The sequence below is a fragment of the Catharus ustulatus genome, chromosome 1, assembly GCF_009819885.2.
Source record: "Catharus ustulatus isolate bCatUst1 chromosome 1, bCatUst1.pri.v2, whole genome shotgun sequence".
NCBI lineage: Eukaryota > Metazoa > Chordata > Aves > Passeriformes > Turdidae > Catharus > Catharus ustulatus.
In genome coordinates, this window is record NC_046221.1 from 13,660,181 (window position 1) to 13,672,576 (window position 12,396).

The 12,396-nt window shown below is 40.3% G+C and overlaps 1 protein-coding gene across 1 annotated transcript in view; it reads left to right on the top strand.

Annotated features, from left to right (window-relative positions):
- The first annotated feature begins 2,472 nt into the window (after positions 1-2,472).
- CUL2 (cullin 2) overlaps positions 2,473-12,396 on the top strand; it is a 41,386-nt gene continuing 31,462 nt past the window's right edge. Inside the window, exons 1-3 of the mRNA XM_033070701.2 lie at positions 2,473-2,580; positions 5,179-5,317; positions 11,200-11,302. Of these exons, the coding sequence (XP_032926592.1) occupies positions 5,199-5,317; positions 11,200-11,302 (222 nt within the window). The 5' untranslated portion in view covers positions 2,473-2,580; positions 5,179-5,198. The remainder of the gene's footprint in view (positions 2,581-5,178; positions 5,318-11,199; positions 11,303-12,396) is intronic.

Below are 12,396 nucleotides of genomic sequence, written 5' to 3' on the forward strand. Positions count from 1 at the left end.
AGCACAGTGAGCAGACTTGACAGCAGATGTAATCAAAGAAACATAAATTCATATATGTGGTGGCAAAGTTTTAAGGTGATACATGCATGTAGCAGAAAAGAACCTGCGTCGCTCAACAATATATAAAGAACTGATAAGAATTTACTGGGGAGAAGTTGACTTCTCCAAAGGACTATCCTACAAAAACTTGCAGAATGTCCACCTGTCCCCCATCTGTGTCTCTGCTATCTACACCTGCTCAAAGACAACACTAAGCCTTGGTCAAGCAGGATTTAAAGTAGATCTGCACATTTGCTGTCATGAAGAAATGCATCAAGACATGACTGAGGTAGCTGAGGACACCATTAATTGATCGTGCTTTGCCAAATGCAGCTTTCATTGCTGGCTGCCTTGGCCATGGCTGCACAGAGCTTAATTCAGATGATCAACATTTGGGCTTCAGCAGGTAGGAGCAGCCCAGCACAGAGGTAACACTGAACTGAACTCACTGATTCATAAATCATGTATCAGCTCCCATAAAGCATTGGTGCATACGCACAAGTTTTGATCTTGCTCTTGGCAGATACATTGTAATTATTCCTTAATAGACTCTATGAGAACCTTTGTTCTTTTGGAAGTGCGGGCAGCACCATGGGAGTGGCAAGATGACCTTAGAAACACACTCCTGCAATACCCCGTTCTGTGTTTTCAGGTGGTAATTCTCTTGACACATTGACAAAGAAACTTGATGAAAAGGATATCCAGATTTTAAAGTTTTGTGACTTATGCAGGAGTTGTTATTTCCTAAATGCATTTAAATCCAAGAACAATTTTTAAATATCTTACATAAAAGCAGTGATGAATGTTCACATTCTTCCTCTGAATTGTGACTCCCTAACTGTGATTCCTTAACTGCAGCCTTCTAGAACAAAATGTGCAGAATAGTTGAGGATTTGGTATCTAATTAAAGTCTGTGCTAATTGTGAATAGTCATAATTTCAGAAAATTAATACATGATTCTCCCATGATGAACACCCCAAATTATTAGTTTTGAAAATACCTCCCTTTCTGTATCTATGTTTCCACTTTATAACAGTTAACTCAGGACTAAACTTCCACATATGACAGAAATTTAGAAAATATGTACTGTGTACTGTTTGGGTAGTGTATAGATAAGGGTGGTTTTCATTTATGGCTGTCTAACTTGTGATAATTGATCTTGTACAAGTAATGCATTCACACATAAATAGCATAATTAAATTGTGCCAGCATATATTTGAGCTTCTAAGAGTTTAAAAAAAGAGCGTTCAGTCCATAAAAAAGGAAGAAAGTGCCACAGATAGAATCCAACACGTGCAGAAAATAGCGAGCACTCAAAAGCCTGAAGTTACAGCCTACCTCCCCACCAGCAAATAGAAGAGCTTTAACTAGCAGAATAGAAAAATAAAAGGGTTTAGGGTGAAAACAGAGACAGTTGAAATCGTGTTTAAAATGTCTAGAAGACGCTAATAAAAATAATTTTAAAAGAGAACACAAAGGAAAGCATTAAGGCTTAATGATAAAGGTGCAAGCACTGGAAATGAAATGGGCAGGGACTTGATTTGAAAACAGGGAAAGCAATTATTTTGACATGAGTTTTGAGTAGTTTGAACAATAGAGAATTTTCAGAAACAAATGTTTATTTTCCAGAACACTATTGTTTCCTACGGAGAGCTGCACTATTCGTGCTCTAAACGAATCCCTGTTTTTTAGGTTTTTTTCCAAGAGCTCCAGTGCTCGTTTGCGAGCGCTCCGGGCGGTGTCCGCAGGGCAGGCGGTGCCCGGGGCTCCACCGCGCGCACGTGAGCACGGCGGCTGCTTGGTCTCCACAGCGACTCTACTTTGTCACTTGCACACACCAACTTTGTGTTGTCCCTTTCCGAAAAGGCCCCCAGAGGGACGGCGGGCTCTCTGCCGAGCCACTGCCGGGGCGTTCCGCACCGGAGCAGGGTGCTGGAAGCTGGGGAAATTCCCTGCTGGGGGCAGGCGGCGGGACGGGGACACTTCCACCTTCTGAGGTAACGGCGAGCTCCTTACACGAAGCCCAGGAACGTCGCGCCCCGGGGAGAGGCCCGTTTGAGCCCCCGTGCTCCGCGACTCCATGTCGGGAAGGCGCGGGACGGGAACGGTCCCGCCATGGAAGGCGGAGTGACGCGTGCGCGGCGACCGCCCCGCCGCCGGGAAGTGAGGCCGCCCGCGCTCGCCGTACAGTGCGGGCTGTACCAAACACCGCTGTTCCGGCGGGGGTGGGTGCGATCGGAAAGAGACGAAGCGCGGGACCCACCGGCCCCAGCTCACCCTGCGGCCGGCGGGGAGAGTCCGGGGGCAGAAGCCGGGGGCCGCGGCGCCGCGGGTGAGGCGGCAGTGCTGCGGCAGCAGCGCCGAGCGGGGCCGTGGGGCCGCGCCCCGACCCCCGCAGTGGCGGCGCCGGCGGAGGGGCGGGGCGCGAGCGGCTTTCGGTAATGGCAGCGCTGTGAGGACGGAGCGGGGCAGCGACCGCGGCCGAGGGCAGCAGCGAGGGAGGCCGGGCGGGGGTCGCCGACTCGGGCCCCGGGCCGCCAGGTAACGCCCTCGCCCGGCCCGGCCCGCGCGGAGGGGAAGGAGCGCCGCGCTCGTGGGGAGCTGGCGTTCCCGACCCCGCCGGGTGTGCGCGGGGGCGAGCGGGCCCTGCCTCCTGTCCGGCCCCGGCCCCGGCCCCGGCGCTGCCCCCGCCCCGGGCCCCCATCCCCCGGCCGTGTCTGTGCGGCCGCGCCCGCCCGCCGCGTCCTGCCCCGGGTGCTGCCCTTGCCCCGCGGGGAGGGCGCGGCGCGGCCTCTCTGGCGGGGCCGCTCGTTATCCGCGGGCTGTGCTCTCAGCCAGTTTCGCTTTTGTTTTGGTGGAGGGAGAAGGTGGGGAGCGGAGATCGGGGCGGGGGCGGACAGCTCTGGTCACCTGTTTGATGCGACTGCTCCTGCCTGTGGCTGCGCACCCGCCATGGGCTTGTAATACTGCTTATCGAGGTGGTAAAACCGCTTGGAAATTTGGGGCGTTGTTTGATGCTGGACAGAATGCTATGTTTATTTGTGTGAGCAAATACGTGCAGTATGACCGCCGTACGTTTTAAAGAATGAGGCGATGGAAGCGGCATCCTTTCATTATCCTGCTGAGTAAATAGGTTTCAATAACATCTGTTTACCTTAGGGCTTATCAAATAGTTTGGCTTCCCACCCCTTGAATAGTCTAAACCCTGGGGTAGATATTCTGTCCTGCTATAGTTCTTACAGCAATAATACAAGACATTTAATAATTGAAGTTGGTGAGCTTGAGCATCGCTGACACTGGAGCACGGCACATACCAAAAAGTCCAGTGTTAGACAGTAAGAGTTACACCATATTTGTTAAAACGTCTGTGAAGCACATTTAAATTAATATTTCCATGAAAGTTGTAAGAGAATGCCAAATAACAGTTCTCTTAAACTATTTAACTTTTTTATGCAGTATGAGGTCATGCAGAATATGGTGTTACTGATTAATGACATTGGGATGTACTGTGGAGAGGATTTTTTCCTCACCCTTCCTTCTTCCCCTCAGTTTTGCTTGTCTTTGAAGAAAGGGCTCTTTTACCTTGGATGTACCACGTACAGTGACCTCTAATATAGCACAAGTACAGCTTCATTACCACAAGCACTTATGATCCGTAATTTCTTTTGTGAACCGTGATTATTTTTTCTTGAGGTCAGCTGGAGATGCTCTCGTGTTTTCCAGAAGAGGGATATTAAGTCTTTTTCAGGATTACCACTTCCCCCTCTCTCCTCCTGGAAGTGAGCTGCTGTCTGTTTCTTGTGAGATTCATGTTTCTGTGAAACATACAACAGTGTCTTTTTCAGCTTACTTTCTTTGATGGATCTTTGTTTTGTCACTTCTCACTGATTTTTCTGTGTAAAGTCCTGCCAACATATATGGATTGAATTAATAACCGTATTACAAATAAGACAACACTTAGAGCATTTGAGGGGCTTGGTTAGTCAGGGAGGCAGGTTGTATGCATCCGTGCTAGAAGTTGCATCTGATTTTATTGCTTTTTTCTTAAACTGAGAAGTGATATATCCTGTGAGAGCCAGTAGTGGTTAAGATAGTAAGCTGGTTGCTAAATAGTTTTTTAGCATGACATTTGATTCTTTCCCTTACAGAGATCTGCCTCTTGTGCTCAAAGTCTGTCACTCGCTTTCTGCTGTCACTTCTGACCTTGAAAATCTGGAAAGATAAGAGTCACTTGTCCATCTGTTTGAAATGGAAATAGAAATATTCTTTCCACTTTTTATTGTAGTCTTACACTGTCATGTTTCTGAGCAGGAACCAGACTTGCTTTGTGCATGGAATGTCACACATCAGGTCATTTCTAGATTAGGTGCATGGGACAGAGACTGGTGGAAACAAGAGGCCTTCACAGTTGTCTCGTTTTGAAATCACCTTAATTTTTCCCTAGTTTTACTTGGATAATTTAATGTTGAGTGATTTTTTAATAATAAATCTCTTCAGTATTTTTAATATGAAATTACTAATACAGCTTCTGTATTTTTAAGCCATGTCTTACTTGAAAGATCACACTGTTTGTCCTATTGCATAGGGCAGTAAAGCTGCACAAGCTCTGCATATTGCCCTGTGTTTTCTTTTTCACATCCCAGTCAAAACTTTCAGGTTTTGTGGCTTTCCAGCTGTAACACTGAAAATGTTGCATGAATGCAACAAGGTGAACATAGGCTACAAACCGAATATCAGATACTCTAGTAATAGTTTGGTTTGTTCTTACCCTAAATTTTCTTAGATACAGTTGAAACAGTCTTCGAATAAAAGTAAATAAATCAAAATTTACAGGAAAGTTGTTTTATTCATGTGACACTGTTAAATGAATAGTTTGGTGAAGTAATGAACTTCATAAAGCATGATGCTGTTAGATTAATGGGTGTGATGTTGTAGGCTACTCATGCAACATTAATGTTCCATTCCAAAGCATTGAAAATGAGGGATTGTGAGCTTCATTTTGGAGGGGTTGGGTGTTCTTTTTGTCACTCTGTCGTAGTGGTGCAATAGTGTACAAAACTGAAATTGAATAATTCAAAGGAAGTGTATATTTTTCCAGTGATTGTGCAATGTTGTCTGACATGTTTAATTCTTCTGCAGATTGACACTAAAGCCCCACAATGTCCTTGAAACCACGAGTAGTTGACTTTGATGAAACATGGAACAAACTGCTAACAACGATTAAAGCTGTTGTTATGTTGGATTATGTTGAAAGAGCAACGTGGAATGATCGCTTCTCGTATCCTTTAAGTGAAAAATCTGACTTAATGTGTTTGTGTGATGTGTTTAGCACAGAGTAAACGTGTGTTATATAACAGTGATCTTGAGCAGCTTGTTGTTAGGCTGTACCTGTTATTAGGACTGTGAATAAGTTGAAAGGGATGGGGAAATCTGCATATTTGGGAACTATTCTATGTGAAAATCACAATGCAGTTAAAAAGCAGTTTAGTCACTTTTGGTGGCTCTAATACTTAGGTTATGCTAAAGCTGTTCTTACAGGTTTACTGTTCTGACTGAGGTTTTCTTGTGTGTTAAAGTGTTTGTGTGTAGCAGGGGAAATACTCAAGACAGAGAGTGTATGTCTTTAAATTTAGGTTGTGGGGCATGATGAGGTTGTTCAGTGTAAAGATTTCTCCCTCTTTTTTGCATTTCTAGCTGTGTAACTACCATACTAGACGTTTCTACAGCAAGGATTTATAAAAAAGCCTTCTTCCTTTCCTTCCACTGTTATTGCCACATTATTCATGACAGTTAAGCTGTGTTTAAAAATAACTACTCTTTCTGCATTCGTATAGTCTTGCTGTTAGAGTCACAGCTGTACATACATTGTTGTAGTGGAAGGGTTTGTGTATTACATGTAAAATGGACCTGTAATATTTTACAAGATTTAAGTTTTAGTGAACGTCTTTTGAAAGAAGTATAACCTTTCTAACCAGTTATACTGTGCCCTGTGTCTCTATATTCATTAGCCATTACATCCTGGTGAATAATTGGAGAATTTTAGGAGGCTTTGCACCTGTTCTGCAGGGATTGGACACAGTTTGGTTTAATTACGAGGGGGAAGAATCATGTATACTTATCTATTGATGTGCTAATTCTTGTGGGTGAAAAAACAAGCACCTGAGAAGATCCTTATACATAAGTTTTTACAACATAAGCTTATTCTGTGTGTAGGAGCTTCACTCTAAAGTCTCATCTCATTCTGAACATGTTAACCGTTTCTCAGAATTGCTTTCCCACACTGCCTGTGTTTTGAGTGTGTGCATGTGTATATGTACATAGCTTGTAGTTCTTGTGGAGACTTTTTGTGGTGTAATAATCTTTAAGAGCTCCTTCATTCTAAAATTTTGTAACTGATTTCTGGGGGCATGATTTGGCACCTTGTACTGAAGTCAAGTACAAGTGACTTCAGAATTTAAAAAGATTTTTTTTATTAACTAGGTGGATATTTGCATGCTAAGAAGTCATTCTGCAGTCATTCTTTCTAAGCAGTTTTTGAGGATTACATAATTCAGTCTTTATCAAGTCGTTAAATTCTGTAGCTTAAAACTTTAAACATTTAAACAAGGACATCTAAAATAGATTTAAATATAAAACAATATTTTTTGTATGAGATATTGTATTGATTCCTCTTGTCCCACTGTTTTGCTTACAACTTCTTATGTGGAGACTTTGCACACAAGTCTGCTGTTGATCCTCTTTTGGGATTTAGTCCAGTTGATTGAACATCGGAAAAGGATTGCTTATGAATAGCGGGCTCAGGAAGCGGTCTTGGAATAATCATTTGGCATGTAATTCGTAAGACCTTACTTACTATCATCTCTTAATTACATTCCTTGGAAAGTGGCATTATTAGTGCCTGATTTGGCACAGGCATGAGACTTTTGGCTTATTATCTGTGGCTGAATGGCCCAAGGAGTTTGTGTAACTCCCAGTTTGAATGTTGGTTGTTTAGTTCTTCTGCTTTCCTGTAACCAAACTTTGTATTTCAACACAGGCTCAATGAGTATTCAACAACTTGGTGGAATTGGTAGTTCTATACAACTGGAATAAAAGTTTTTTTCAGGTTTTATACATAGAGAAGATTAAGCTATTAAAGATTTTTTAAATTTTTTAAATTTGGCATTTTAAAAATGTCATCTTGTTCTTTGTTAACTTTTTATTTTCTCTTCAGTCAAATTGGAGTAATGTTTCCAAACATCTACAGGGATTTTAAAGGAAATGTTCTATTAACTCTATTTTTCTGATGGCTTTATTAGCACAACAGAAAGATTATTTGAATTATTTCAACTCACACAGGTTATTTCATTGATTATAGTATCATTTGATCTTTGTACTGTATGGTCGACACAGTGATGTGGAAACAAAGGTTAAGATACAGCAAGCAATCACTGTTTCAATCTGCATCAGTGTATTCTAAGAAGTGTTAGCTTTCACTATTTGGGGCAGCAGAGTTCCAGTGAAGTATGGAAGCTGACAGTATTTTAGGGATGACAGGCTTGTACTGCACATAATCCTCTTCTAGAACTAATATTTTCCCCACTACTTCTGCAGAACTTGTTTCTCTTGAATATAGTGTTTCCTTTGTAACTTATGGTAATTTTATTGTTAAAAATGGCTTATCTTTAAATGAACATTTTACCTCATACTTGAAATGCTAGAATGGCAATGAGCTGGTAACCACAATGGTGTAAGAGCTAAAATCTGGAAAAGATCAACTGAAAGACCGTATGTCACTTTATGTGAGTCATCCTGAGTCACCTTTGACCTTCAGATTTCCTTTTAAGATTCTCTGCAGAAAGAAATGTGTATGAACTTGTTTCATTGTCTAGTAAATGAGTGACAGCTATGTCTCTCAGATGTTGTTGTGAATACATTGTACCACTTTCAAGACTCTGGTATTAACTGTTCAGTAGGCATGGGAGTGCTTTGCAAGTTAAGGCATGGTTAGAGAGTGGTAGGTAGTTGACCTGTACTTTAGTAACTGCCTTCTAGATAGAACTTTTTTGAACAGGTAGAGCATTAAGCTCTTTCTGTTGTTGTCTTGGGTTTTTCACCCAATAAGAAGCAAATAAGATGAACAGTACCCAGGGGCAGCTGTACTTCAAACAGAATGGTTTTAAAAGTATGCAACATGGCCACCTGCTTTTTTTTCACCATTTTTTCTCCAAGTTTGTTCTCTTTCCTCTAATGAACTATTTTGCAAGGGCCCTGTGATGAACCAGAAACTTAAACATGTATCCTTAAAAACAACTGGCCAAGAAGGAAGAGTAAATAAAGTTCATATGGTCATGATTCTTTCTGACTGAGTCCTGAAATCATCTACAAAGTTTTGGTTCTGTTACAGAAGATTGATGAATAGAAATTTTACCAAAGCTCTACATTGGTCTCCTAGAGAGGTCTTAACTAGGTGGTTTTTTAACCCTGAGGACAATATTTGTGAACTTTTGCAGCCTTGGATATAGTATGTTCTGTTTGATAGTAATTTCATTGTTGTTCCTTCTTAGTTTGGAAGTGTTTCACTTTCCCATTGCTGGGTAATGCCCCTCAAGTAGAAGCTACCAAAGCACTTAAGTCGGAGAAGGGTTTTGATGTTCTTGTTCCCAATACAGAGTGAAGGCCCCTAGGCAGCAGTTTGGCTGCAGCATCCTCTGACCTTTCTCACCCTGCAAAACTGCATGCTGAACTGGAAGAACAGATGGCTTTCACCATTAAAGATAAATTATTGAACAGTAAAGCCTTTTTACTGTTACTCTAAGGGACAGCAGCAAAGGAAAAATGTGCTTTTAGTTTATGGAGTAAAATACCAGTGATTAGAGTTTTTAGGTTGTTTGTTTGTTTGGGGTTTTTTTTGCTAAGACAGTCACAACATTTTGAATATCACACTTAAATCTGGATTCTGGACTCAAAGAAAAAATGGAGAAAGAAGCAAGTACAACCTGAGCAAGAAAGAGCAGTTTTGCTGTAGTCGGATATATTTCAATCTCATGATAGCTTTACTTTTGTAGAATTCTAGACAAACTTGATATCTAACAAGTAGTATTTGGTTGATACAGGAGGGTCAGATGCCTGTTCAAGTGCTTCTGTGATTAAGCTCTTAATTTGTATGTCTGCTGATATTAAACACAGTGGCAAATGTCAAGGAAGAATGCTAGATTCAGCTTTCTTCATTTGTAAGAAAATTTGTTCTCTAGAATAAGGAAAGACATGTTTGGAAGATGTGCATTTTCATGGAGGAGTAGAGATACCGTTTTCATTCTTAAACAGGATTATTAAAACTAAGAAACTTGTTTACAAGATAAATTCAGATATATTTGCTGCTTTCATCAAACAAACTGCCATTGCTATTTTCTTGTGCTCCTGTGTTGAAGACTGCCTCTTTCCTCTAAGTTTGGGGTATGTTGTTCTTGTGGTAGAGATCTGCAGGTTTTGGTGATTCTGGTAGTGTAGTTGTGGAGCTAAAGAGAAAAAAGTCATGTCCCCTCCTTTGCTTGTGAGTAAATTAGGAAGATTTCTAATTCTAAATTTAATTTCTCAGAAATATCTTTGCATAGTGAAGAGGCTTGTGGCTTGAGTTATAGTGAGGATGTACTGACTACTCACCATCCTTAGACTGAGAAAATTTGTTGGGGAGGGGAAAGTGTAAAAACTAATTAGTCTTTACAATCTCTTTAATAGAATATTTAATTCTAAACTATTTAAATTTATTTTGATATTTTATTGGTCATTACTTTACAAGCTGGTGTAGTGCAATGGTAGCTACTGTTACAAAGCAGTGAATGTTTCCTATCTTGTTTCTCAGTGTTTCCGTTTAATGCTTTTTGCTGTTCTGAGGAGAATTCTAATAAAGATGATCTATATAAATGAAATGACTGTACTCAAGATTAGGTTCTGGTTGGGGTCTCTGAGATTCCAGTTGCCAGATAAAGGGTTTTTTGCTAATTGGTTCTCCTACATCAGAATCTTCTTTGTTTTGAGTAGTAATTTCATATAAAAAATGAAAAACGTGTGATTGGACAAGCTGTGTGATGAGAGCTTGACACTGTTCTGTAGGTTAAGCAGGTGACTCTTCAACTGTCTATCTTTACCTCCTTTTGCACAGGAATGTGCTTTTTTAGGGTAGATTAGAGGAAAGCAGATCTTATGTTTTCTCTTAATTAAAGTGATATACTGAATCATTGATTTCTACCATGGCTGGCTTTATAAAGTACCTAGGCTTAGTGATTAAGCATAATGTTTTAAAATAATTTTTGCAGAATTAGTGTATTTCCCACAGTTGTTCATGTGAAACTTGACCTAATCCTTGCTTGACTTTTCTGAAAGCCAAGTTCTCACTCACAACTCCTCTTCCTCAAGTTACTCTTGAAACTTAATGCAAACTAAAGGTGTAGCTCTGAAAGGTCGTTTAGGGACAAAACCACCTTAAGGGAGGCTTAACAGTTTGCTGCTGCCTGTTTAAGTTAACAAGTACGACTGTTTTTTGTGGCTGTGATCTAAACAGGATTACTGTAATTATAATAATGGTTAAAAAAAATACAAACTTCTTTTTATCCACACCACCATTGTGATTATTTAATTTTCAATGTCCCCTGAAATTGTTTTATCTGTGGAAGTGAGGGCAAAATGCAGGGACAGTTAAGTTGTTTTGGACTCCATGAAGGAAAACTTCAGCTTCACCATGTGTTTGCTCTGCTCTGTACTTGACTAATCACATTCTTAATCTAATTAGTGCTTCTTCCATTATATGAGGAGAGTTTCAGTTCGTGTTGGCTGCAAATACAAATGAATGGTGCATGAAAGCTGCTTTTTCACCTTGAGGTTATTGTATATTATATGTGGCAAATGAAGGGTAGAAACCACATCAGTATGGGGCTATCAGAAGTTTCAAGATCTTAGCTCTAACATTGCCACAACACTAATATTGGTGCTGTAAATTTGGATTCTGCAAAAGCCAATACTTAACATTGATTTCAGAAAATGGTTCCTTTAATTTTTTTTGTTCAAATGTAAAAAAAACCCCCAAAATCTAAACTGCATGGGTGGAGAAGAAAGGGTTCTGTAAATCATAAGCTTTGTTGGTATGTTTTCACACTTTAATACAAACCTTGACTTTGAGCCCAGAGACATTTATGCTTTGTGTGTGGCTTATCCCGAACCTCTTGGAGAGAGACTTTATACTGAGACTAAAATTTTTTTGGAGAATCATGTACGCCATTTGCACAAGGTAACCTGTACAGTTTCTGATGTCCATGTAGGTGTTCTTCATCCTTTTTTTGGCTTTTGTAGGTCTTTATGAGACTAAATCACAGACACAGTTGCGGACACACAATACTTGTATATATGAAATATGTAACACATATCACACAACCATGTAGGCAGGTATTATAGATTCCTGTTAATATGCAACCACAAATAAATAATTTTCTTTCCAAGCAAACAGTTATGGTTTATGCAATATATTCATTGGCTTGAAAAGCAAGTTCTTTCTTTTATGTTGAATGCTTATAATCAAACAAGTTAGAGAAATGTCTTAATTTTGCAAATATACTGGTGTTTGTTATTAGCCTTCTGTTTCAACAGAAAAGTATACTCCAGTGTCTTGGAAACTGATTGTATATACTCTGTTAAAAATATAAACAAAAACCTTCTGAAATGTGTGGGAATTAACACAAATGCTTGGGAGAGGAGGAAATAATGTCTAATTATTTATTATGACAGCAATATTTGTATGTCTGTATAGCTGTGAGTTAACTTCTGTTTCATAAGCTAAGACAGGAAATTTCATTGGAATCATGACTCATTGTGTTTAATAGATAGGGTAGATGAATGGTGCCTCCATCTGTATCAGTAAAAAGAGAAGTAGATTTAAATAAGATGCTTATCAGTGTCTTTATAGGGGCAAAGCATTGCAAATTCTGCATAGTGCTGCTAGTTGGCTTCATGCTTAGGTACCTAAGTATTTGACAAAATAGGCTGGGTGTCTTAAAGGGCAGTTCCACTGGTTACAGAGAGGATAATTCTGGCACTCTGATAGACTAAATTAGTTCACTAAACTAGCAGAGAACTCTGCCAAATAAGTTCTTCCTTGTTTATTTAGTGGGCTGAATGAGCTCATGTAGGATAATCAGGCAGGTGGCAGCACAGTGGAAGCTGTGGGAAGTAGTGGAATATATACATCCAGTTTTTAAATTGGCTATCCTCCACTTGTCTCTGAAATAACATTGGAAAACCCTTGCAAAATGCATAGAGCTGAGGAAAGCATTCTCAATTCTGTTGTCTATCAGCTTTCCTTTCTCATAACTTTTTTACCCTTTTTTG